This window comes from Sceloporus undulatus, chromosome 4 (genome assembly GCF_019175285.1).
Source record: "Sceloporus undulatus isolate JIND9_A2432 ecotype Alabama chromosome 4, SceUnd_v1.1, whole genome shotgun sequence".
Taxonomy (NCBI): Eukaryota; Metazoa; Chordata; class Lepidosauria; order Squamata; family Phrynosomatidae; genus Sceloporus; species Sceloporus undulatus.
Window position 1 is genome coordinate 226757969 of NC_056525.1, and position 26809 is coordinate 226784777.

General features: G+C 39.6%; 1 protein-coding gene across 5 annotated transcripts in view; it reads right to left on the reverse strand.

Annotated features, from left to right (window-relative positions):
• Positions 1–242: 242 nt before the first annotated feature.
• The window catches only part of SYBU (syntabulin), a 57507-nt gene continuing 30940 nt past the window's right edge, over positions 243–26809 (reverse strand). For 3 of the 5 annotated variants that reach the window (XM_042466042.1, XM_042466045.1, XM_042466046.1), the window contains 5 exons: positions 25585–25785; positions 10364–10466; positions 6939–7145; positions 3728–3910; positions 243–2061 (listed from right to left, as the gene is read on the reverse strand). In XM_042466042.1, the coding sequence (XP_042321976.1) occupies positions 951–2061; positions 3728–3910; positions 6939–7145; positions 10364–10466; positions 25585–25785 (1805 nt within the window). In that variant the 3' untranslated portion in view covers positions 243–950. The remainder of the gene's footprint in view (positions 2062–3727; positions 3911–6938; positions 7146–10363; positions 10467–25584; positions 25786–26809) is intronic. The other 2 variants (XM_042466044.1, XM_042466043.1) reach the window with 2 other exon arrangements.

Below are 26809 nucleotides of genomic sequence, written 5' to 3' on the forward strand. Positions count from 1 at the left end.
TTCCAGATCAGGTTATTAAGGTGCATAGGGAGCTGCAGAAAGGATTGCCAGTTCAGGTGGAAACAACAGGCCAAAACCTAAGTAGAACAGAGCAACTTGTGATTCTCCAGATCATGTTGGACTGCAGCTCCTATTCTTCTGAACCATTAGCTCTCCTGACAAACTGGTGAGATGCAGGACTCCAAGCTGCAGCAAATGCCTGTACAATGTATATTCTACACAACAAAAACAAAGACACCAGCTCAGTTTTAACATGCTTTACTTATAACTTGTGATTATAAAGGGCTTTCTTTCTCTTAAAAGATTTAACAAAAAAAAATAAATAATAAGTTAGTACAACATACATTTAAAATAGTCCTTCATATGCTTGTGTGACATCATTATGTTCCAAGTAAGACTTCATTTAAGACTTAAAAACAAATTTCATAAAATATATTAACAGCCATATTTATACATAAAATAACAAGATTCAAGACTCCCACCAATTTACAATAATGCATTTCATGTTTTTTTCTTTCTTTTTGGCTACAATCCCCTTGTACAAAGGAGCAGTGGAATGCAGGGTGATTACATCATTAAAGCGCCACTACAAAGCACAGACAGTACATGCCAGGATTATGTAAGCTGACCTTGAAAGAATGAACTTCTCACACCTGAAAACATTTGGTATAACATCCCGTACATCTGACAACAGAACAAGGAGCACTTAGCATGCTTTTCTTTAATGCACTTGTGTTTACACATAGTGGAAACAAGTCTCCATGCCACCAAGAGCCTTTTTTATTTTTTTCAGTTTCAAACAATGAACATGTTTTCAACGAGATATAGTGCAAATCAAACATTAAAGAGCAAAATGTACAGGTCCACCAATACATACACAACCTTTCTTCATGGCCTCACTACACCCACCAGAACTCAGCCTTTTTGGCCACCATACAGGACAGTCACATCTAGGGTTGGACATTGATGGGGATCCGGCGAAGGGAATTCAGGGCTAGCAGGCAGCAGCCTCGGAGCAACGCTCCAAAATTGTAGACTGGGTTCACTCCTCCTCTCTGAGTACTGAACATCCACATTACTGTTGGCACCATGGGGGCCGCTACAGCCAAAAGATCTACAAAGAAGTTGCTGCTCCAGTATCTTTTTACAATGGCCCCGTCAGACAACATCCTAGCATTCCCATACACTTCAGAGTGACAATCAATGAAATCCAGCTCTTTCATGACTCGGTTTTCATAGTACCTGGAATCCACATCACCACACAATGGTTCCATAGGGGATAAAAGGATAGCAGAATTTGGATCACATGGAGTTAAATCCACAAGCAAATCTGTGTCACTCTCAGCACAAGATACATCAATTTCTTTCAGAGCTGGAGATGGCGTCATGGAGCAATCATCTTGTGCTTTGAATATATTTTGAATAAGCTGTTCCATGCTACTGCTATACAGTAACACATCAGCCTGGACTGCCTGCTCCATTGCCATGCTACAACTGCGGTTGTCATCCTCTTCTTTGGTGTTTGCTAGGTTTTTGACAAACTCCAGATGGTTGAAGGAAGAGGCAGTAAAGAGAGTGGGACAACCAAGTTCAGGGGTCGTAGTGATCATTGTCTCTTCAAATATATCATTCCCATTAGCCACATCATCACTCAGTAGCACACCACTATCTGCCATATCCTCCAATAAGTGGTCCTCTGTAAACATGCTTTCTGCCATTTTGGAATGGGCTGTACTCAGAGATAAAGACTTATCAGGAGATCCATACACATACTCTAGACTCTGATCCTCGTTAGAAGAGCCATTCTGCGCTATTTCCATACTCTGAAGCAAAGACTCCAGTTTCTTGTTCTGGATATTGATGTCCACAAAATACTTCTGAATCCCTTTGTCTTTCTCAGCCAAGCTGTTTTTCATGGTTTCGATAACTTGCTTGAGCTGCTTGATCTCCTTCCTTGCTTCTTTCAAAGCAAGCTGGGCCTCCACACGATGACATTCTTCTTCAATCCAGTCTTCCCTCATGCGTGCCAGCTGAGATTTCAGCTCCTTGATCTCTGTTTCTCTGAGGAGAAGGAAAGACAGAAACAAACACACCCCATAAATTTCTCATCTGAGTCCTACTGGTAGTCTCACTCAGAGTAGACCTATAGGTGTTGATGCATCATTCAATTATTTACTCAGTGGGTTTACCAAAAGCACGGTTGGGAAATATGCAGTCATCCAGCGACTGCTGCACTAGAAGTCCCAGCAACTTTAGCCAAACCAGGCTCTGATTGATGAGATTCAGATACATGTGAGCAAAAACCTCATCTGGAATTCAGTATTGCAATTGCAGTTTCATAACAGTTACAGATTTGAAATTGATTTGTATTCACAAGACCTACATATTTATGATGATCATGGCACTATTGCCACGATTGTATAAGTCAATCCTGCTTTACCAGGCATCAGCCACTGCCAGCAATTGTCCTGTCAATCAGGGTATAATAGGCTGGCATTTCCATCCCCTTCCTGCCAGCAAACTCTGATGCAAGGAACTGTGACAGAGATCCTGCTTCTGATCACATGTGAAGATCACTGGTGGGAGGCAAGAGGAAATGTAAATCTGCTGCACTCTGATCAACAGAAAAACAGACCCCTGACATTCACAATAGCTGATGTCCCGTAAAGCAAGAGTGAGGGTTGGGACATGATCTAGGATTTCAGTCTTGATCTTTTTAAGGTTACCAAAAGGTTACCAAAATGTGACTCTGAATAACTGGTGGCAAATGGACAAGATGCAGAAAGTTGGAGTTTCTTTCCCACTCCAGGTGGCTCATAGATTAGAGATATCCACAGGTAGAGATGGTGCCTTTTAAACAAACTATGGCGGGATACAGACCACCCATTTGGGGCGGGCTACAGCTGCCCCTTTGTGCCACATATTGGGGCCAGGGCAGCCACAGCGGCAGCCCAGAGGCCCCAATCCAGCCCTTTTGGGACCAGGGTGAAGCAACTGCCAGGAGAGAAAGGGGCCGCTTGACCCCTTTCCCCTGGCTTCGTTCCCACAGCCGTTTAGTGGCTGTGGGAACAAGGCACTCCCCAAGAAGGAGCTCCATTTCGAAGCTCCTTCCAGCACCACTGAAAGGGCGCCCCAAGTGTCCTGCAGCGTTGCGGGGATGTCACGCCCGCGCAGCGCCGTTTGGCTGCGGTGTGGGCGTGATGTGATAATGGCGGTGCCCATGTATACAGGGCGCCGCCATTATCATGTCGCCACGACATGCTAGGGTTGTGGGGCATGCGGTGGCGCCACCCTCGGGCAACCCTAATGTGTATCCAGGCCGGTGCAAAGCACTGGTCTGGAAAACACCTGTATTCACTTTTTTCTAGGCTACTAATTGTCCTCACTTTTAAGCTAAAATCATGGAGCAGGGCATTCATACTAGTGCCCCCCCCCAAAAAAAACCTAAAATTCACTCCATCACTAGGTTTGTATAGCTAAGACATTATTGATCTTTAAAAAAAATATGCTACCATGACTTTTTAATTGCTGTCCTGAGATTTCTTTGTCTTGTTTCATTTTAAAGATACAGTATTCCTTGATCTTCTAAGAATTATGATTTTATAGTGTATTATTTATTGTTCGCCCAATACCTTCTGAGAGATTTAAGCTGAAGACTGCATTTTCCCAAATAAATGCTATATTTTAATGTTATTTTATGAAGCCTGTTTTCAGCAGGAGCACTTACCTTTCTTGAAGTCTGCTCTCTGACTCTTTCAGTTTTGTTTTTAAATGCCTCACTGTCACTTCCTTTTGTTGGAGGGGAGTCAAGTACTGCTCTGGACTGGGTGGTTTAATGCCATGGTTCTCACCACAAGAGGTGTATCTGGCTGGCCGCCTGCAATAGAAAAACCTTGTTGTACCTGCAAAGCTGTGTTCACAGCAAGGACAAGTAAAGCGATTTAAGATAAAATGCCCATATGACAGCCTTCTCCTATTCAGTACTGAATGTGTTGGAGTTAGGGATGGAAAGTATATTTGAAAATTGTGTTTTTCACATGTTGAGAACCCCTGATAAGAATATTCCTGGACTGGCAAAGACCTTTGCAATTCAGGACTTATTCTGTGCAAAATTTGCATGTGGTTGTTTTGCACAGAAATCAGATTTTTCTATGGACAAAAAAGCATTTTCAACATGGAAAATATTTCAGTGCAGAAATATTAATTCCTGCACAGAAAATACTGTAATAAGATACTGTAATAAGAGGTTTCATTCTGCATAAAATTCACATGTGGTTGATTAGCATAGAAAACAATAATTTCTGCACAGAAAGCAGGATTTTTTTCCACATAAATTAATAATTCGGGATTGAAATATTATCTCACATGGAGAAAATGCTGTTTCCTGTGCAGAAAAAGCTAATCTCTTGCAAAACAACCATGTACAAATTTTGCACACAATAAATTCCTAATTGTAGCAGGAAAAAAATTGCTGAAATTACTCATTTCTATCTTTGAGAAGAAACACAGTGAAGAGTTACATTCCTAGTTGAAGTTCCATTTCCATTGTTCCCTGCCAGCATGGCCAAGCTAGATAAAGGAAGATAACAGGGCATCCTAGGGGGAAAAATCAGTATACCACTGGCTGAGCCTGATAGGAGTTGTAGTTCAACAATCTGTAGATTATAGGATACACTGAACTAATTCCTTTATTCTTTGATGTTTTTCAAAAACAACTCTGGGATGTTTTTTGACTGCTGTATTATTATTTTTACTTCCCCCGAACCTGATGATGATGAAGATGCCAGCCACAGATGCTGGTGAAATATCAGGAACAAACACTTCTAAAACATGGCCACATATCCCGAAAAACCCACAAAAACTAAAGATGTGAAAAGATGTTTCATATCTTTGCTCAGTTATCATTCAAAATGGATATCAGAAGAAGACTTGGACTTGGAAGGTAAAGTATGAAGGAAGTAAAATCCTCAAGTGTAAAGATATGTCATTCAAGATCAAAATCAGGATTTTCCACAACAAGGTATTTCTGATGTTTATGTACAAATGTGAAAGCTGGACAATGAAGTAAGATGACAGAGTGAGGAAAAATCTGCTCATCTGAAATATGGTGCCGAGGTAGACTTCTACGGATGCCATGGATCACCAAAGAGCAAAGCAAGCCTGAATTCCCACTAGAAGCCAAAATTACTAAACTGATAGTATCATGCTTTGGATGTATTTATAAGAAAAGAGGACTCATAGAGAAGACAATAATGCTACAAAAAATTAAGGCAGTGGGAAAAGGAACATTATAGATTCATTGAGTCAATTAAAAAAGCCACAGCCCTCTGTTTGCAAGACCTGAGCAAGATTTTGGAAACCTCTCATTCTGGGTTGCCATAACTTGAAGCTGACTTGAAGGCACGTAACAACAAGCCTTGGTTCTTTATTGTTTTATGGTTGATACAGCTGTGTGTCTAACTGTTATGTTATTGCTGTTATGTTAAGCCACCTTGGGCATGTTAAGGAATAGTGCAGAAATATTTTCAGTAATAAACAAAATTGACTGGACTTAGGACCGATTAAATATATATAGAATGTAATGATGGAGCAAAGTATCCTTTGGACATTTTGAGAGGAAACACTTCATAAAGAATTTGAGAACATGCCATGATTTAGCACCATTCCCAAGGGGCCTTGCATCCTAACCTATAAAGGGAATGCCACTAGACAGTTAAAGATAGCCAAGCGGCTTCTTGAAGTGATGGCAAATATTTTGTTGTTGTTTAAAATGAATCAGAAACACCCACGTACACCATCTTGCCATTAAAATAAAGCCACCCACACCAAAAGGTATTAGAATAAACAAATGGTTAGACTTTGGAGCTGTTCCATCTAGATTTTATATCTCTTCTCTCTGCAAGTAAACCATAATCAGGCAGCCATGGAAGACTCTAGCAGGCCTCCCTTGAATGACACACGCATCTTAAGAGTCCAGAAGATGCATGGGTTTGGCGCAGCTTCTGGCCTCTTAGGACACAAATAATTTAAACAGCATACCTCCAAAGTGACCCGAATCAGTTTTATTTTGGCCTGTCTTTTCAGGCCCTAATTTAGAATATGAGGACAGCCCTGCTCCCTCTGAATGAACATAGTTCTGTCCCTTCTAGAAACAGAAATGTTTAGAAGAATGGGCTTGGAAATAGTTGTCATTACTGCTTTCTCAGCTCCACTCTGTCTCACACTGTTAGTGTTGGCCCAGGACATTATGGCTGCAATCTTCATGCTGTTATTTCTTAAGGCTGACTATGCTCCAGTCTAAGCAGAGTGAAGTTAGCAGACAATACCCACTTGCCTCTAGTACAGATATCACACCAACAGGAAGCACACAGAAAGCAACACAAGACTTTGCAACAACATCGGGGGTTCTTTCTGCAGCAGCTGCAGGTCAAGGCAATGGTAACCACTACACCATTTGATTTTAGAACCAGAATCAGGTCTGACTAGTGCTGAAATGGTTGATTAAAATACTAGGGATCTCTAGATAGGACTAAAAAGATTTCAGCCCCAAACCTTGGAAAATTACCGCCAGTAAGAACTGACAATTCTGGGTTAGATGGATCAATGGGCTGACTTGATATGAGGCAGCTTCCTCAGATCTTATGCAAGTGCCATTTCTTTACCTAGTATCCCAAAGAATCTGGTTTCAAAGAAAAAAGTCAATGTATGCATTAAGTTAGTAGCCTTTTTGCAAAACTCCCTCCCTCCCAGGAAAAGAAACTGGTTTGAAGGGTGTTAGTTTTCTCAGCACATCTGCTCAAATGCTGAAGCATGCAACCAAAACCCTTACAGAATTATGATCCTGTGATAATATGTGAGGGGGGGGAACTCTTGTGTTACAGTTAAATCATCCAGTAAGTTCTGGAGATAGAAGGGACTTGTGGGGGAAGAACACTTGCCTCAAGATGGGGCTGCTATCACTTCCCTTGTATGAACCTGAATTGCTGCTGCTGGCTGAAGAAGCCCCATAATTCTGATGTGTGCTACTGGGACTCAACTGATTTTTGCACAACATTGACAGGAAGTCCTTCTCACGGGACGCGGTAGGAGGGCTAGACCCAGACTTGTAAGACGAAGTTCCATTATTTCTTCCATGAGGCCCCCGACTAGAATTGACAACAAGAACAAATGAGTTTTAGTACACCATTCAATATATACATTAGCATTGCGTCTGGGTGATTAATGAACAATATTCATAAGTTACAAACTTTTTGGTCTATTACAATTAACTGGGCAGAAATACATGACATGAATCAATTGTCAGTCCAAACAAGAGCAGACACACTGAATCAAGAGAATTTACATAAGTACTGACATTGAGTTCCCACTGATTCAGTCTATTCTAATTGGGATGAAACATTGGAGTTACTTATATGTTGCTTATATTTATTTTAGAAGTACTTACCTCATGTGACTGCTACCATTTTAGACAAAGTATTTGTCTTCCCTCAACAAGAGAAAATCTCCAATTTAAGATGGTTAATACGTGTACAACATATTCCATGGACCTCTTCCAAAGCAAGCATAGGCAACACAAATTCTGCATGTGCTCCAGGACTGGTTTTTGTGCCCTGTACCATAGCCAACAAACCAATTTTGAACAAAGCCGGAGGGGGAAAAAACATGAAATCATGTTCTCCCCATCCCTTCCTAAATGGAGAGTTACTGCCCTATAAACTAGAAAGGTTCTATGGAACCTTTCTGAAACACAGAGAACTTCCACAATTGTGGGAAAATCAGTACCCACTACTGAATAATGGCAGAGATTATGCATTTCCCAATGGTATAAAAGAAATCCTGTGTACCAACTCCTGGACATTTTCTATCTCTGCTCAACAGGCAAAGGCCTAAATAGTCATTGCACCAGAGCTATTGTTTTATTCACATGCAAACATATGCACAATTGCACAATATGCATCAATTAATGAAGAGATCAACTTGCTGCTGAACAAGGGATTTCATATACAGTGGACCCTTGTTATACACTGGGGTTTGGGTCCAACTGCAGTTTGCCATAGCAAAGGCAACAAACACCAAACTGAAACTTTCTGCCTGCAGGCCTAGATTCCTTTACCTGCAAATAACCCTCATTCAAATGACTGTAGCTGGAGTACAAGTGGACACATGGGTTCTTAAAAAGGAGAAACGGAAAAACAGTTTTCTGTGTATTTTACGCAGCAGAGGCATTTTGGCAAGTGTAAAGGACTCAAGGCTGTATTTAAAAGAATATTTGGCTCAAGAGATGTATTTGAAAAAAATATTATGGAGGCTTTGGGAAAATTTCAAGGCTTGGCCCTGTGGTTTTCTTTGCTATACCTCCCTGCTTGAACAATTTTAAAATGAAATCTTTGGACATATATTTAATTTACACATTTCAGGCTGTAATTCTAACTTTCTGAGGCAAGGGAAAACTGATAGACGTTTGCCAAGCTGCTCATATAATGCAAATTAATCAAATTTTCAATTCCAGAAGATCTAGTATTTAATTACCATAAAATGACTGATGTGCTTCAGCTTGAGAGCTTTGCTAGGAGGAGGGAGAGAAAGCGAGTACAGTTCTATGGAAAGAGTGATGTACCGCAGTCATTGGCTGTCACAGACCCTTCTGAGAAAGTCTCACTCATTGCTCTCTGCTATCAACCTTTCATCAGAGTATCCATCTGCACCACCTCCTTTAATTTTTGCACATTAACATACAGATGTTACAACAGTGTGGGGGCTGTTCAACATACAGTAAGACACAGGCTGGGCTGCTAAAGTGTTACTGCACAGAAACAAATAGGTGCTGACCAGAGGGCTAAGGTCAATTGCTTTGAGTGAGTTCAGCAAAGAGACTCCAGTTCCAGTTTAATCCCTGCTCTTTGCATGCTAATTGTTTTCATTCATTTTGTTAGCTTTCAAAACAAATATGTATAGAGGGTTAAATCCACCCATCAAGCACACAGTTGCTTTGCTGTCTTTTATTAATATTAATACAATTTTTAAAAGATAAAGTTTTTAAAGAACAGGCTGGAGGGGGTGTATGGTAATGTTTTAACAAGTGTTTTTAAGAGCTTTTGTCTTAAAAATTATTCTTATGCAGTTTGTTTTAACACTGCAATGGCTTAATTCTATTTTAATGCTAACTTTTTCTGTATTTTAAATTGCATTATTCTTTTAAATTATGAGCCATGTTGAGTCTCAGTTTTTGGGAGAAGTGGGATATAATAATGATAATAACAACAAACATAGGATAATACTCTTCTGCTGCAAACCAACCAACGTAAAATAATGCCTAATCCAAATACCTAATAATACCCAATCCAATAAAGTATTTACTGGGGGGAACAGAACTGAAATCTCATGCTAAAAGATGGAAGCTTGTGAAAAATTAAATCCCCCCCCCCCCCAAAGTATCACAAAAAGCTCCTCCCCCCCTTCCCCTGTATACTGAAATAGACTTTGGAGTTTATCACACAGGAGGCTAAGTGGCTCAATAGACCACCCCTAATGGGTGGCCTGCAGATGCTCCTTTCATTGCTGGATTGGGCTGAGGCATGTATGTGCTGTGGGCCTAATCTCTGCTTTCCATAACCATAGCTGCCAGTACACACCTTTTCCGTGCTTCTTTGGTACTGCGTCAAGTAGACATAGTGCCAGAGGAGCTCTGTGACACCGCGTGCCATGTGGTGTGGCATGTGGCATCACGCTGGCCTGGGGGCGGAGTTGGGGCATGTGTCATGTGGACACCACGCCCTAACTCTGCCCCCCCAAGCTGGCCTTAATTGCCAGTCTGTACAGCCCCCAAGTACCCAAATTATGTGCAGAAATGGAATTTAAATCCTGCAAAAGCAGGATTGTTTTCAGACAGATCAGGGTCCCTGAGCATTAATCCGACATTAATTCACACAGAAAGTGGACAAAATCCTGAAAGTAAAAAGTGGGCGATTTTGTCCACTTTCTGTGCAGGCTAATGTTGGATTAATGCCCACATTGTCTGAAAACGATCCCGCTTTTGCGGGATTTGTCTACTTGCTGTGCAGGATGTCCCTCCATTATCTGAAAAAGATCTCGCTTTTGCAGGATTTTCCCAATTTAAATCCTGTTTCTGCATGGGATAACCTCTGTGTGATAAACTCCAATATCTCTTTGAAAACTTGCCTAGACATCAGATTTGTGTTTGTACCACCAGGCTGGTACAGAAAATAATTAGATGGATGGTGAGAGAATCCAGGCCAACCAACCCTGTGTGCATATGCCCCCCAGTCTGGGCCAATAAAGTTGGGCCATCTTCCATACAAGCAAAATTGATTGGAAAGAGATGGGGTAAGATGCTGTTGCATACTTGCGGGAAAATGATGATCTCTTGCTTCCAGCAGTGGACATATGGACCTCAGGAGCTGAAATGCTGCCTGTGCTGCTTGAAGAGCTAAAATCAGCCTCACTTCCTGGAAAGGAAAAGGGTGGAATAAAAATTTGATGGAAAATTTAACTCAACCAATCCTGCAGTTTTCAAAATAGTAAGGGTGAGTCCCTTTCAGATTCTGAACATTTCTGCCAAGTGGATGAGCCAAGAGAGAAATATGATGCAAAAGTTATTTGGAAGGAAGGTTAATATCTACTGTACAGTTTGAGGGGAATGACAATCACTATCCATCAGGTATATGTGAAAAAGTAGAGACTAGCACTAGACTTTATTTACACATGTACATCTTTATAAAATTACACCACGTCTCATAAAATGTCCAAATTGGATACACAAATAAAGAACTATAATAATACATAAGACCAATTGAAACAGGCAAAGTTCCAGAACAGTAGCAAAATGAATCAAGCAGTAAAGTCTGCTTGGGTTTCTTAGCTCAGCCATGAAACCCACTAGGGTACCTTGGGAAAGTCACATGCTCTCAGCCTTAGGGGAAGGCAATGGCAAACTTCTTCTAAAGAAATTTTGCCAAAAAACAAACAAACCCCAAAACAAAAACATGATAGGATCGCCTTAGGGTCACCATAAGTCAGAAACAACTTGAAGGCACGCAACAACAAAATGCAAAGAATTTCACAAAACATCTTCACTCACTCTATATGTTAGAGGTAGCAACCAGTACTCAGTAGCCACTATATGTTTCTCTAAGGCTGCTGTCACACTGCAGAAATATAGCAGTTTGACACCACTTTAACTGGCATGAGTCATTACTATGGAATTTTGGGATTTGTAGTTTTGTGAGATATTAGCCTTCCCTGTCAGAGAGCTCTGGTGCTTCACCAAACTGCAAACCCCAGAATTCCACAGCATTGAGTCATGGCAGTTAAAGTGGTGTCAAACTGCTAAATTTCTGCAGTGTGACAGCAGCTTAAGAGTCTGGTCATAGCATATATTCATATTATTTGTTGTTTCTGGGTCACAGCCACACTCTCTTTCCTCCTGAATCAGTTATTCAGCAGTTTGCAGAATGCAATTTATATATCCTCCATTTTATAGCTTGCAGTTCTTTCCTGTGTTTGCAAAGCATGTTACAGTGCATCTCACTGTGAGATGTTATGAAAATTTATTACTATTATTATTATTATTATTATTATTAGGTATTTATACCCTGTTTTTCAGCCCTAAAGGCTATCAGCGGCTTACAATTATTATTTTTAATTAGACAGTTCCCTGCCCTCAGGCTTACAATCTAAAATTTTAGGCTTTGTAAGTAAGCCTGAGAGCCAGTGTGGCACAGTGGTTTGAGTATTGGGCTACAACTCTGGAGATCAAGGTTTAATTCACAGCTTGGCTATGAAATTCATTGGGTGACCTTGGGCAAGGCAAATGCTCTCAGCCTGAAGGGAAGGCAATGGCAAACATTCTCTGAACAAATCTTGCCAAGAAAACCCTACGGTAGGTTCACCTAGGGTCACCATAAGACAGAAATGAAGGCACACAACACAAGTAAGCCTACTTCATATGATTTTAGAAAGAAGAATAAGCTTGCTTTATTTCTCTGCTGGATAATATGTGTGGTGGCAGTGGAACTAGTTGTTACTCACCTTCTGCTTGTGAGATACACTATTATCTCTCACATTCCACAACAAATAGGCTTTTAAAATGTGTAAAGACAGGGCTAACCCTACTATGAGGAAGAATGAGGAGGTTATCTCAGGTGATAGATGTTGGGGTAATAGCAGTATTATGGCATTAGAATACACAATTGTGCCTGGCCTGCCCCTCCTAAAATGATCTGCTGCCTTAATTGTGGTACTGTATAGGTTACTCTCTTAATGCCAGAGACAACATAAGATTTTACTGCCAACTTGAATCAGTTCTTTGATTCAGTCAGCCAAGTGTCTTGGGCTGGTCCTGCATAGCCTTTAACCACCAATGCCAGCAGTAAGTATAACCACATTCTTCCCATATTAAGAAAAAAATCATTGCAGTACTCTACAAAAGTGCAATGTTTCTTTTGTATCAATCTTGAAAAGGAATGCACCGTGGAGGGGGGAAAAAACCAAAGAAAGAGATGGGAAAAAAGAGAAGTAAACAGACAAGCTGAAAGCCATGCTCTGGGTCAGCCTTTTGCATATTTCAAAATCAATGGCAGATTGTGCGAAGCGCTTATGGCACCAGTTTCATATTTTTGTTGGCTCTGTGTCATCCTAGATCAGTGAAGTGGAAAGGATGTTGCTGCAGTCTAAAGTACTATTTTTCCCTCTCATGAACCACATGGTTTTCATATCTTAGTCCCCTTTAACAGTACCACACATACTATCAAAGCACATTCTTGCATAGAATCATGAATTCCCACTCTGGGAAATTAAGCTGGTCCTTTTGCAAGCACTTTACAGAACAGGGAAGTATTACATTTTCTTTTTTGTAGGTTGGTGGGTGGCTTTCCAACTAAGGTCCAAAGCAGACTACAAAAATAATCCAGTTTGAGACCACTTTAACTGCCCTGGCTCAATGCTAGGGAATCCTGGGGATTGTAGTTTATTGTGGCACCAGAGCTCTCTGACAGAGAAGGCTACATGTCTCACAAAACTATAGTTCCAAGAATTCCCTAGCATTGAGCCAGGGCAGTTACAGGGGCCATTCAGACTACCTTTTACCCCAGTTCAGAAACCGGATGAACCGCAGGAGGTTAATATTGGCCCCGATCCTTCCACAAGCAAAATTGAGGTTTTCACACCCGTTGAGGGGCAAATGCCCCTTGGCATGGGGCTTTTGAAAGCGGAGTAAAAGCTGTATCTTTTGAGAAAACCCGGGTCTGGAAAATATGAACTTCACCCCGGTCATGATCAGGTCAAATTCAGGGGAGGGATTTAGGTCAGAGGGAGGGCAGAGGGCAGAACATGCCTCCCCTTCATCGGGGTGAAGGAGGAGGAAGAGGAGAAGGAAGGAGCCGGAGAAAGGGTGCCAAGGGCAGAATCGGGGCTAAGGAGGAGGAGGAGGATGGAGCTGGAGAAAGGGTCCAGTTCAGGGGAGGGATGGTCAGCAGGAGAGCAGAGAATGGAACATGTCTGCCTCTCATAGGCAGCTTTCTCTCTCTCTTTTTATTTTTTATTTTTTTATTTTTTTTTAATTTTATTGATAGCGATAAACAATACAATACATATACACATACACACAAATAAAACACCAAACATACCCATTCCCCCCCTATACATATATTCACTCTCCCCAAATATTAACATCCCACCCCCCCTTAACCACAATCTTACTTCTTACTTCTTACCTACACTCATTCCTTTGACTTCCTTCCTCCTTAGATAATCTTGTTTCTCTGTGAATCTCTTATTCTGTTACTTAACTATCAATACTATACCTTATTTATTGTACTTATATCAATTCCTCCATCACGAATGCTATGCTTTCTTCAGCATACATACAATCACATTTCTCTTTATAACACAAATCAGCCCGACATTGTTTCTCATATTCTATTAACTCACTTAGTATCTACAAACATTTCACCATATTGCTTCCTCATATACTCAAAGACCAGTGTCCATTCATCATTAACTCTTCTTGTTATATTCCCCATTTTTTCGTCTCTTATTGTTTGTGTCATTTTATCCAATACTATTATTTCCATAAGCTTTGAAATCCATTGATCTACCTCTGGAATAGTTTTTGTTTTCCAGTTCTGTGCAATTAAAGTTCTCGCTATTGTTGTCATATAGAATAATTGTTTCCCATATTTCCTTTCATTTTTGATGTCAAATATTCCTAATAGGAAGCTTTCAGGTTTTAAATCTAACTTTATTTGTAATATTTCTTCCATTAAGTCTCTGATTTGCTTCCAGTATTTTTTATAGCTTTGCAGTTCCACCAGCAGTGTATAAATGTACCTTCTGTTTCGCCACATTTCCAACATTTGTTACTTCTATTTTTATAGATTTTGGCTAGTCTTTCTGGAGTTAAATACCATTGGTAGAACATTTTATACCAATTTTCTTTAATATTTTGTGCTGCACTATACTTCAAACTTTTTGTCCACACATGCTCCCATTGGTCTAGTTGTATGTTGTGTCCAATAAAGTTAGCCCATTTGATCATAGTATCCTTTAACACTTCACCTTCCATTTCCCACTCTAACAACTTTTTATATAATTTTCCAATTAGTTTATCTTGGTCCTTGGTTAATAATCTCTCTAATTCTGTTTTTTCCTCTACCTCTCCATACACCTTTAAATCCTTTAAGGTCCTCTCATAAATTCTTCTATAAGCATACCATCCCATATCGAAACCTATTTGCTCTAATTCTTCCTGTGATTTTATTATTAACTTACCTTTATCTTTCTTTAGCAATTCGTCATATTTAAACCACTTTTCCCGTCGAATCATTTCTTTCCTGTAAATAGCCTCATGTGGTGAGAGCCACATAGGAATTTTATGAATAATTCTATTCTTATATTTATTCCACACCCTCAATAAATTTTTCCTAATACTATGGTTATTTATTATTTGGTTGACTTTTTCCTTATCATATGCCAAGTACAGTGGTGCCTCGGGTTACGAAAATAATTCGTTCCGCGGCCGCTTTCGTAACCCGAAAAGCCTTCGTAAGCCGAAAACCCATAGGCGCTAATGGGGAAAAAAGCCGCGGCTCCGCCGCGGCTCCATTTAAAATAGCGCCGGAGTTTTTTCGTAACCCGAAAAAACTTTCGTAACCCGAAACAATAAATCCCTATGGGATTTTTTCGTATCATGATTTCGTATCCCGAGGTACCACTGTATGCGTGAAATCCGTAACTTAGACCCTCACCCTCCAATTCTAACATTCTTCTATCTTCCAAGTTTACCCATTCTTTTAACCATACTAAACTACATGCCTCTGCATATAGTTGTAAGTTTGGAACAGCCAGTCCCCCTCTTTCCTGGGCGTCCTGTAACAATTTTAACTTTATCCTTGGTCTCTTCCCTTGCCAAATGAATTTCACAATATCTTTATCCCAATTTTTGAACGGTTTCTTTGATTGTATAATAGGGATCATTTGGAATAAAAAGAGTATCTTTGGTAATACGCTCATTTTTATTGCTGCTATCCTACCTAGTAAGGATAATTGTAATTTCCCCCATTTCATGAAATCTTTTTTTATTTCTGTCCATAATTTTACATAATTATTTTCAAATAGTTCATTTGTTTTCTTTGATATCCAGATTCCCAAATATTTTACTTTTTTATTTATCTTGATCCTTGCCTTTTCTTGTAATCTTGTCTCTTCTTCCAACTTCAAATTCTTTGTTACAATTGCCGATTTATGTTTATTAATTTTACACCCCGTAAATTCTCCAAATTCTTCAATTGTTTCCATTAATTCTTCTATATTATTTAGTGGATCTTCCAAATTTATCACGATGTCATCAGCAAATGCACGAATTTTATAATGAAATTGTTTTATTTTCTTTTTATTTTTTATTTTTGACAGACTATGCAAATACTTTTTGCTACAGGGTGATACGTATAGATAGAATGTGTGTGTACTTGTGCTACATTTCCCTTTCATTTCCTTGCTCCCATCAGAGCACCTCACTTTGCAAGAGGCTTTTCATTATTATTATTTTTGTGTGTGTGTAAGATGCGAATGCTACAATGCGAATGTTACAAATGTTTCCCTTTCAGTTTGGCAAATTGATGCAATATGTGAATGCTTTTGCTACGCACAACACACACACACATCTGGAGGTTTTTAAATCTGACAGAATATGTGCACACTGCCTTTTAAAAAAAGGAGGGAGAAAAGCACCCATTCCATTGGGCAATGGTTGTAGGATATATCACCTTTGACGAAAGCGGAAGTGAATTTGATTGACAGCAAAGAAGCCTTCATTTTAAACCGGTACCGCAAATGTGAACTTCGGAGGGGTAAATTACCCCGATTAAGGTAAATGATAGTGGGCTCTTGCTTCCAGAGAGATTCAGGAGGGGGGGGGGACACGGATCTACCCAGTTCCATCCAGGGCAAATGGGCCAGTGGGAATGGGGCCAAAGTAGACCTAAGGAAGTTAAGTGGGCCCCATCTCTTTTAAGGTTCCAGCAGGCAACAATAATATTAAGATGTACTTAGATGCAATTTCTGACTATTTCAAATCAAGTATGTCTCTAGATGGCTGGTTGCCCACCAGTTGATAAATGATCTCATGTCACCAGTTACCCTTCCTGCCCCCCCTCCTGAGCACATGAAAGCCTGCCAGTTTCAGGAAACTTGAGCATTAACAAACCACAGTATATTTAAGGGCTGCAATTCATTCAGAGCTATGCAATACCAGGCCCACAGATCTCAGTGGAAAAGAAAAATCTCTCTCTCCTGCTAAAGTCAATGGTAGAGCAAAGAGATAACCAATATGACTATGAGTTCACTTCAAACATGCTGATACCTCTCTCATGCTTCCCAATGACTCTGCCTTGGTTCTACATCTGTCAGCACCATCATTACTTTAGCTTGTTATTAGGGAGTGAGCCTGTTACTTATATCTCACTAGCAGCCACTGAAATTTGAATTTGTTCTGATCTACACAGCTTTGCCTCTTCATCAGCACAATTTTTCTTCTGTCTGCTTAGATGCATTCCTTTCCCCCATTTTAAGATCATTTTATGGCTTCACACGAACAGTATACTGGGACTGATTTTTAACAAGGTTTGGAAAAATTACTCTTTGGATTACACTTTCCAGTTTCCTTCAGTTACCATGATCAGTGGGGGGTTCTATTACTTATAGCCTCCCCCAAACATTCTGTATGCAAATGGATCTTGTAGCACCTTTGAGACTATCTGAAAGAAAGAAGCTGGTAACATAAGCGTTCATAGACTTGAATCTACTTCCCCATGCATCTGAGGAAGTAGGCTCATGTCTACGAAAGCTCAAGCTACCAACTTTTTTCCTTTAATTAGTTTAAAAAATACCACAAGAACCCTTTGCATACTGATTTCCCAGACTAACACAGCAATATCTTTGGATTTTACCAAGCTCTGGCTTTTATACATAGGATGCTTACACATAAGTACATTTGCACAAGGGAGATTCTTGTATCAAAATGTCTATGCTGATCATCCCACAGGATTTAAATTTCCAAGAGAGAACAAGTGTATGTGTATGTGTCTGGGGGGTGGGTGGGTGGCAAACAAGAGATAGATTAAAAGTTTAAGAGAGTGTTGCTCTCATTGCTGACATTTTGGATGATGTGTTTACTTAAGCTTTGGGAATGGGGAAAGTCTATACTCCTGTACGTAAACAATGGTATTTTTATTCTTTTTTCTAGCGAGATGTGTGTATTTAATGCTTTCTGCAGAGTATAGTTTCATACTGGTGTATCCATGGAGACAGATCCCTTAATAACTCCTCCAGTTAGCGGGTCAAGTAAGCAAACCTACACAGCTCCATAGCAACAGACTTGAGAGTAAAAGGGAGCCTATCAGCAAATGAGCAGCATCTCTCTGTCTCCTTCTCTTGGGAACTGGTGGTGCAGCATGTTATCATGATGTGCAGGCTGGTTCAGGCAAAAGGGGCACCATCCATTTTAAGAAGGTGGAAGAGGAAACAAAGAACAGAGCAAGTGATCAGCACCTTCTGCCTTACAATATGATCAGATGCCAACAGCTTTTTGTGTGTGTCTCTGAGTGTGTGTGCATGCACACACACATGTACATGCAACTGGTGTTAAGGAGCAAAATTATTCCAGAAAATAAAGTGCTATAATTGGGAAGAGTATAATACATGACAGAAAGCCTAACTCTGAAAGTCTCTACCTCTCGGTGTAGGGTAGGTCGGATTCTTCCATGAAATAGAATAAAGTGGGTGCAAATTTGGGGCATCAATAAGGAGCAGCAAATTTTAAGTTATTATGTTTGTGGCTATGGTATTTTGACTACCAGATACAGGGAAAGATAGAACTGCCAAAATACCCTGAAGGTACCCTGATCTTGGAAGCTAAGCAGGGTCAGCTTTTGTTAATATTTGGAAGAGAGAATACCAGGCACTCTGGGCTGTATTTCAGAGGAAAGTAATGGCAGACCAATTATTCTTGCCATGGAGACCCTGTAATGCTGCTGCTATAAGGTGGAGAAGGGACACATTAACAACAACACAGGGAGACACTTGTGGGATTAGTTGTCTCTTGTGCCAATATATCTTCTCTGGGTTTCAGTATTATTCATATATATATATATATATATATATATATATATTGGGGGTGGGGAGGTAAGCAAAATATTTTGGGCTGGCTTAGTTTACGGTCCTTTAATTTTGGATTTGCTCTTTTGATTTAAACTCACTGTCATTCAGCAGAGCTTTTTAATTAATGAAGGCATATCCATTTCTTCAGTTATGGCTATTGTGTATTATCTCCTCCAGTTGTTCAGCTGTAATTGGCTGAAAAGCCATTGAATATCACAAAGACCTCGTGAAAGGAGACGTCAAAAGGCAGAACCATTTATTCTAAGCAAACTTCTCCACCTCTGTATGTGCTAACTAGTGCTCATTAAGTTTCAAATCTTTCAATCTGGACTGCACCAGGTTCGGGAAGGCAGATTTTAATAATGGAAATTCTATATGATTGTTACTGTTTTAGGTAACAACAACACACAGCAACAACGAAAGATCCTGCCCCAAGAAGCTTACAGTCTAGACTATGACCCTGGGGGGAAAAAAGAGAGTGGAGGAACTGAAAGGAGATGAGAATTTTAATTGACTTTGGCTGGCATTCTGCTTGGGACTTAAGTCTTCATAAATGACATTATTATTATTATTATTATTATTATTATTAACCTTTATTTATAAAGCGCTGTAAATTTACATAGCGCTGTACATACAATCTTTTTAATTGGACGGTTCCCTGCCCTCAGGCTTACAATCTAAAAATGTGAGCACAAAACTGAACTGAGTAGTTTCACAATGTATGTATTCACCTTGAAGCTGCCATGATGTTATAGAACAGAATAGAAAATAGAATAGAATAGAACAGAGAAAGAAGGGAATGATGAGAATGAATGGTGAATAATATACAAAGGAGAATCGTGTTAGATTACTTGAAGAAGAAGAGAAGAAAAAGAAATAGGTGAGAAAATAAAATATAATTAAAATATTAAATATAATAAAATATAATAAAAGGAAACCAAAGATGATGTGTTAGATAATAATGATATTGATATGTTAACTGTTGTACACAATAGAATGTAAATATTTGTTGTAATTACTTAAATAATTTTTCTTTGCTCTAATAAAATATTAATTAAAAAAAGCTGTCATGATGTTGCAATGTATGGGCATCCATTGTACAATGGTGGAGTGACTGGTAACTCATAATCCAATGCACAATGGGCACCAACCTACATTGGGGCACTCCCCAATGTACATCAGGACCCCAGCTAGGAAGCGCCAGAGCACATGATGTACATCAGAAATGCCAATGTGCATCAGAAGTACCCAGTGCTCATTAGGAGTGCCCAAAGTGGATCAAAATACCCAATGTGAACCATAGGTGCCTGATCCACACTGCAACACTCTTTCTGGTTCATAGATGTGCATCTTCAGAATTCACTAACATGGTTGCATTGCATTTTTGCAATATAGGAGCCAGTGTGGCATAGTGGTTTGAGTACTGGACTCTGACTTTGGAGACCAGGGTTTAATTCCCAGTTTGGCCATGAAACCCGCTGGGGGACTCTGAGCAAGCCACATGCTCTCAGGCTCAGGGGAAGGCAATGGCAAACCTCCTCTGAGCAAATCTTGCCAAGAAAACCCCATGATAGGGTTGCCGTCAGGTCACCATAAGTCAGAAACAATTTGAAGGCACACAACGCACCCATACATATTCAGAGTTACAAAATGTAATGTAAGAACCTGATCATAGTTTCTAAGAAGACTTTACCAAAATTCACAGTGGGAGGTACAGTAGGAATGAATGCATATGGCTGTTTGAACTGACTGAACAGTAAGGTCTGACATAACTCAGGTTGAATATCATTGTTGGATCTAAGGACTGAAACTTGTTAAAGCACTTGCAGTTGGCCCTCCATATCCATGGATTCTTTATGGATTCAAGCATCCATGAATTGAAAATATTCAAAAGATATATAGCTTCCGAAAAGCAAACCTTGATTTCACCATTTTATATAAGGTACACTATTTCACCACATCACTGTATTTAATGGGACTTGAACATCCATAGATTTTTATATGCATGGGGTGATCCTGGAACTAATCCCCAGAGATTACCAAGGACCCCACTGTACTGTATTATAAACCACATTAATTCTCTTGTTATTTTGTTAACTATAACTCAGACTTTTTTTTCACCCTGAATCAATGGATGGTCATGCTTACCATAAAGAACACAAAGCTAAAACACACACTAGTTCATTGTGACTGGAAACCCAGGCACCCCAAATCCAAGGAAGGATTCAGAAAAGAGACCTTGTGCTAAGGTGAAAGTGGCAGGATCCAAGGCTAGAAACTGCAGGGCCAGTGTCGTGAAGGCCAACATCACAGTAATAATTTTGATCCATTTTCTTTTTTTGTATGAACATGCCATTTTTTTCTATTTGTAACAAATGATTTCTGTAGAGATTGTAAAAAAAAAAAGTGTGAGAGAGAGATTTTGAAGTTTTAAAAGAATATGACAACTTTAAAAAAATAGACATAAAAGAAAGCAAAATGGACAGGTCTAATTGGAAAAAAAGGTGAGCAAGCAAGGATAGCCATATCACTCAGCAGAGGTGAAGTAGCGAGTTTGGGGTGTCAAAGTGCAGCAATCAATTATTTATTTTATAAATAAACATAATTTATCAAGGGTGGTTGTAAGATTTTCTGCCTCAATTACAGAAGTAACCAGACTAGCCCTGGATATTAGGTGGCTTGTGTGAAGGGACCATTTGCTGTTCTGTCTCAGGCTGCAAAATAATTTCATCTTCTTCAGAGGAGCAAGAAGAGCAAACAGTAAATTGAGATGCAGGAGGAATCAGATACCACCACATGGGTTAAATATATGATCACAACTTTATTGAACTTTTACACACCTGTTGCACAAAGTGAAGACAGATTAGAATTTGCATACACTTTCCCAAGCATGCCTGTCTGATGACCCAATCTAGTGCTATTGCTTCTAGGTGCTCTATCTCAGGAAGTGTGGGTTCAATTCTACAACAGGAGCTGTGTCTGTGAATCTTGATTTCCTCTACACCGAAGCATTGTGTGGTAGGGGATCATTTATCTCTGCTTCTATATTTCACCTGCAAAGAAACCTGGCTTTCTTCTACAGAGAGCATCAGATGGATTTTTTTTTCTTCAAAAAATGACAGAACCACCACTATTTTGTTTATTTATTCCTCCTTCTACACCTCTGGGTAGACCCAGGTCAAATTTGAAACAACCATATTATCTAGCAGCACCTAATTTTGATGCTTGCAGACTCTTCTTCTTATTTTAGGACTTTGGCTATATGCCAACATCATCACCAAGTTGTTTTTTCCTCCTGTCTGTACACCTCCCCCAAATCTTATCTTTGTAGCATCTTGTCTGATGAAGTGGTCTCGAGATCTCAGAAACTTACATTTCTTGGCATCCTCTGGTCTGACCTTATAAAGCAGAAATGACAATATAGGCATGTCCAGAGGCTAATTTTGAAACATTGGCACCTGATATGAGGACATGACCCTACTAATAATGTGCTTTTATTTCACACACACACACACACACACAATCCAAACTGGAAGCGACCAGAACTTTCTTTTTTTGAAGCGGCCACGGATTCTCTCCACATACCTTCTGATATATGGCCTTGTACTTTTAGTGGAGAGTCACAACTCTTAGAAGCATCCATTCTCCTTTTTGACACACATACACAAGGGTATTATGTATACATGTATTTATGGTATTACAGTTCCTATCCTAATGTGGATTTTGGGTTTCTAAAGCAAATACCTTGCAATGGATGTGGAAGGACAGTGGGACTCCAATGGTGATTCAGTGTTGGCCCAAGAAGAAATACTCCTTTAACTGATTTATCACTATCACTACATGTAACCAATTCTCTCACTAATACTTCAGATCAATACTTGTCCAGTGGTCCCACAAACATTACTTTGTGAACTTGCCATCCTCCCTCCAACCCATCTTGAACCACCTTGAACTGACAAGCAAAACTGTCTGCAGAGTGAGATCAACTGAAGTGGTTCAGATGACAGCCAGAATATGTTTGATCATACAGATAATTTCTCCAAAGCTTTCATTCTGCTGTACATATCAAGAGATGCTATAAAATAAAGGGTTGCAGAAGAGCCCACTAAGAACACAAATAGAAATGAAAATAGGGCCAGGATTTTTCTATTAGGGATCATATGGGGTGAAAAATAAAAATGAAACACTCCTAAAAGTCTAACTTATCAGTAAAACAGAGCAATGCTATCTTTCAATTTAACCTCCAGTAAGGGTGCACTACACAGCATTTTTATGTGACAACTGGTCAGTGCAAAGCTATTATCTAAAACCTTTCAACTGTTCCCATGACAAAGGCACTATTCAATTTAGTACATTCTGTGTCTGGGTCTGAACAGCACACAAACTATTTCCCCCCACAGTTTGCTGATCTTTGCAGCAAATAAAGAACAAAAAGCAGCAATCCAAGCACATTATTACAAATGTCATTTTATAAAACTATTTGCCAAGTGACACCCTACAGATTGCAAGCTCTTTCTGCAAACTCATGCCAAAGGAAAGGTGGCATACTTGTCAGTGGGATGTGGCCATTTTTCACATTCAGAATCCAATCTTTATTTCATAGAATTGTAGAAACATAGAGTTGGATGAAATTCTAAGGACCATGTACCCCAACTTCCTAAGAGTGCAGGAATTCTAAAACTGACAGATGACCAACCAACCTCCCTTTAAAGACACTAAATGAATGGGGGTCCATCACCTTCTGAGGCAGACTGTTTTAACAACTTTTACTGGCAGGAGGTGCTTCCTCATATTTAGTCATGATTTCCTCTTTTGTAATTTCAATCGACTGGATCAGATTTTAACCTCTGGAGTAGCAGAAAACAAATATGTTATCTCTTCAACATTTACTATCCAAACAAATCTGAACCAAACAACTGTGTCACTCAACTATATATCAAGGATCTAACCTGCACTGCAGAAATAAAGCAGTTTGACACAACTTTAACTGCCATAGCTCCATGCTATGGAGTCCTGGGATTTGGAGTTTGTTGTGGCACTAAAGTTTACTGTCAAAGGAGGCTAAATATCTCACAAGCTTGTTTTCTGCTGCTCCAGAGAACAGGACCCGGAACAATGGATGCAAGCTACAGGAAAAAAGATTCCACCTCAACATTAGGAAGAACTTCCTGACAGTAAGGGCTGTTCGACAGTGGAACACACTCCTTCCTCAGAGTGTGGTGGAGGCTCCCTCCTTGGAAGTCTTTAAGCAGAGGCTGGATGGACATCTGTAACGAATGCTTTGACTGAGATTTCCTGCATGGCAGGGGGTTGGACTGGATGACTCTTGTGGTCTCTTCCAACTTTATGATTCTATGAAAATTACAAATCCCAGAATTCCATAGCATTGAGCCATAGCAGTTAAAGAGGCGTCAAATTGCATTATTTCTGCAGTGCACGTAAGACCAATAAAATATACAGTATTAGGCAGGATCCAGTTTTACATATGCAGCACTTAGACCTAGAGCTTGGAATTATAACAGTGGTATTATTGTTTCAAAATAATGTTACTACTGGCAATGTTGTTACCTTTTTTGTTTCACAAGTTGTATAACTTGTTACTTTTTTTCTACTTCTGATTGCCGAAAATGCCTTGGAGGCTTTTTAAATAGTTTATACCGTATTTTCCAGCGTATTAGACAACTGGGCGTATAAGACGACCCCCAACTTTTCCAGTTAAAATATAGAGTTTGGGATATACTTGGCGTATAAGACTACCCCTCTTCCAATGCATACCAAATAAAAATTTTAAAAAATCAGATTTGATTTCAATATGGTAATTTTAATACAAATGCTCATGACATGCAGGTACTTAGCAGGAAAACTTGTATACAAAGCCTGCTTGGATTGGTCAGCTCTCCCTTGCCTGCCCAGCCCTCCCTGTCTCCAAGACTATCGGAGCGGTATTGCAAACACGGCTGTTTTTTCCATACCCCGGGCATCTCAGATGCCTGCAGCTTGCTCCGCCCTTCAGTTACATATGTGGCGACTACAGATTTTCCAGTCTGGCTCGGAAGTTTCAGCATCTGCGCTACAAGATGACACCCAGCGTATAAGACGACCCCCAACTTTTGAGAAGATTTTCCTGGGTTAAAAAGTAGTCTTATATGCCAGAAAATACAGTATTTCAAATATTACACCATTTTCTTCCATAGATGGATTCCCTTGCCCCCAAAGAAAATTAAAACAAATGAAAAGAAAGAAGTGATGTAATATGTTATCTAACAAGCCGCCTGGGTGCATGGGTAGTTCAGTGATAACAAATTACTTTTGTGGGACTTCACAATGAGTTACATAAGGATTTCCTTTTTAAAAGTAACTTCCCAAGCTTTGCTAGACCCACTGGTAAAATGAATGACGCACTAATGTGTTGGTTGGCAGCCACCATTTTAAATGGAGAGAAATTTATCTCTGCAGTAAATCCTGCCTAAATGAAGTAAAAATGACAGAACAATGACAAAAATAAAATGCAGATCATAGTAGCTTTTAAATGAATTTGGATTTCATTCAAAGTCTTGAAAGCTTGATAGAAGCTACACCGAGGCCTCAAAAGATTCAAACATTTCATGTTCATTATTGACTTTCTGATTATCATTTTAAAAATAATAAAATTATGGTTCATTTATTTTTATGTCTTACCCCAATGCCATTTCCAAGTTGTGTTTTTTTTTTAAAAAATTGCATTATTAAAAAATCAGGCAGCATCTTAAAACACAAAGATCTAGAAAACTACATATAATGGTAAATACAGACTATGTAATCTGATTTAGTATAAATGGATGTTCTACGTAATTTAAAAATTTGACAATAAAACAAAAGCAAAACAAGAACAAAGCTGGCATCTGAACATGCAGAAATCCAAAGTGATCTTACCCGGCTTTATGAGGCTTGTCTTTGTTTCCTTCTTATATCGAGCCGATTGTTGAGTTCCATCCCCCATTGTTCCTGAATTAAATTTATTTCTTGTATAATCTCCTCCATCATTGCCTGTACAGAAACCGACTGGACTGTTTCCAGTATCAGGAGGAGTCTTAACTGGAGATACTGACTGGCTACTGGGGCAACCTGTGTCATCTGAAAATAGAAGACCAAAAAAAGAAAGAGAAAGGCAGGAAAAAAGGTTATTGGCCAGCTTAAATACAGGTTGGGCAGAGAATCAGTTTGGAGGGGGGAACATTACATTGTACAGCTCCTGTTTTCCAAGAAAGCACACAAACCCTGCATTAGTTGATCAGGCTTTTGTCTTTCATGAGGCAATTCTTTACCCTCCTTTCTCTGTTTAAAGATAGACAGGAGGCACAATTAGGAGGTGGTTATTTGAATGTCTAGGGACTGTAAAAAGTCACACCAAATTCCTTAACCTGCTCAAGTGTGCTGAAGACTTAAAAATGAAAGTAGACCTATTGAAGCTGTTTGTTGAAACTCATCTCCTTCTGTTTAATACAGTAACGATATATGTTCTACTGACACAGAGAAAAAGGTCTGCTTGTAATAAGGAGTAACAATAATGAAATAATTGTAATAAAGTAAGATTATTACTTTATTAAAGGAGATTTGGCTTAAGGGCAGTGTACCTTGCTGGACCTTTTGTCCAAGCCATTATTACTCTCACACATGCCCCTCACAAGATGGTCCTCTGAGCCTGGGAATGTTGCTTCTACAATCCCCAAAATCTCCTAACTCAGGCGAGGTTTCTGAGAGTCACAGACTATAAAGGTAACACTTCTTCCAAACTCTTCTGTTGTTGTGAAGTCAAAGGCTTTCACAGCCGACATCCATAGTTTTTGTGGGTTTTTCAAGCTATGAAGTTATGTTCCAGAAGAGTTTATTCCTGACGTTTCACCAGCAGCTGTGAAGATGCCAGCCACAGCTGCTGGCAAAACATCAGGAATAAACTCTTCTGGAACATGGCTTCATAGCCTGAAAAACCCACGAAAAAAATTCTTCTGCTATTGTCCTTTGTCTCAGGAAATGGGCCAGTGGTTTCATGCCCTCCAGCTGTTCTAGTTTGGCATGGATATTTTCAATTAATCCTCTGTCATCCCACTGTTTTGGTTACTTTTAACATGCCCCAGTTTTTCTCTCCTCCCATTTTATC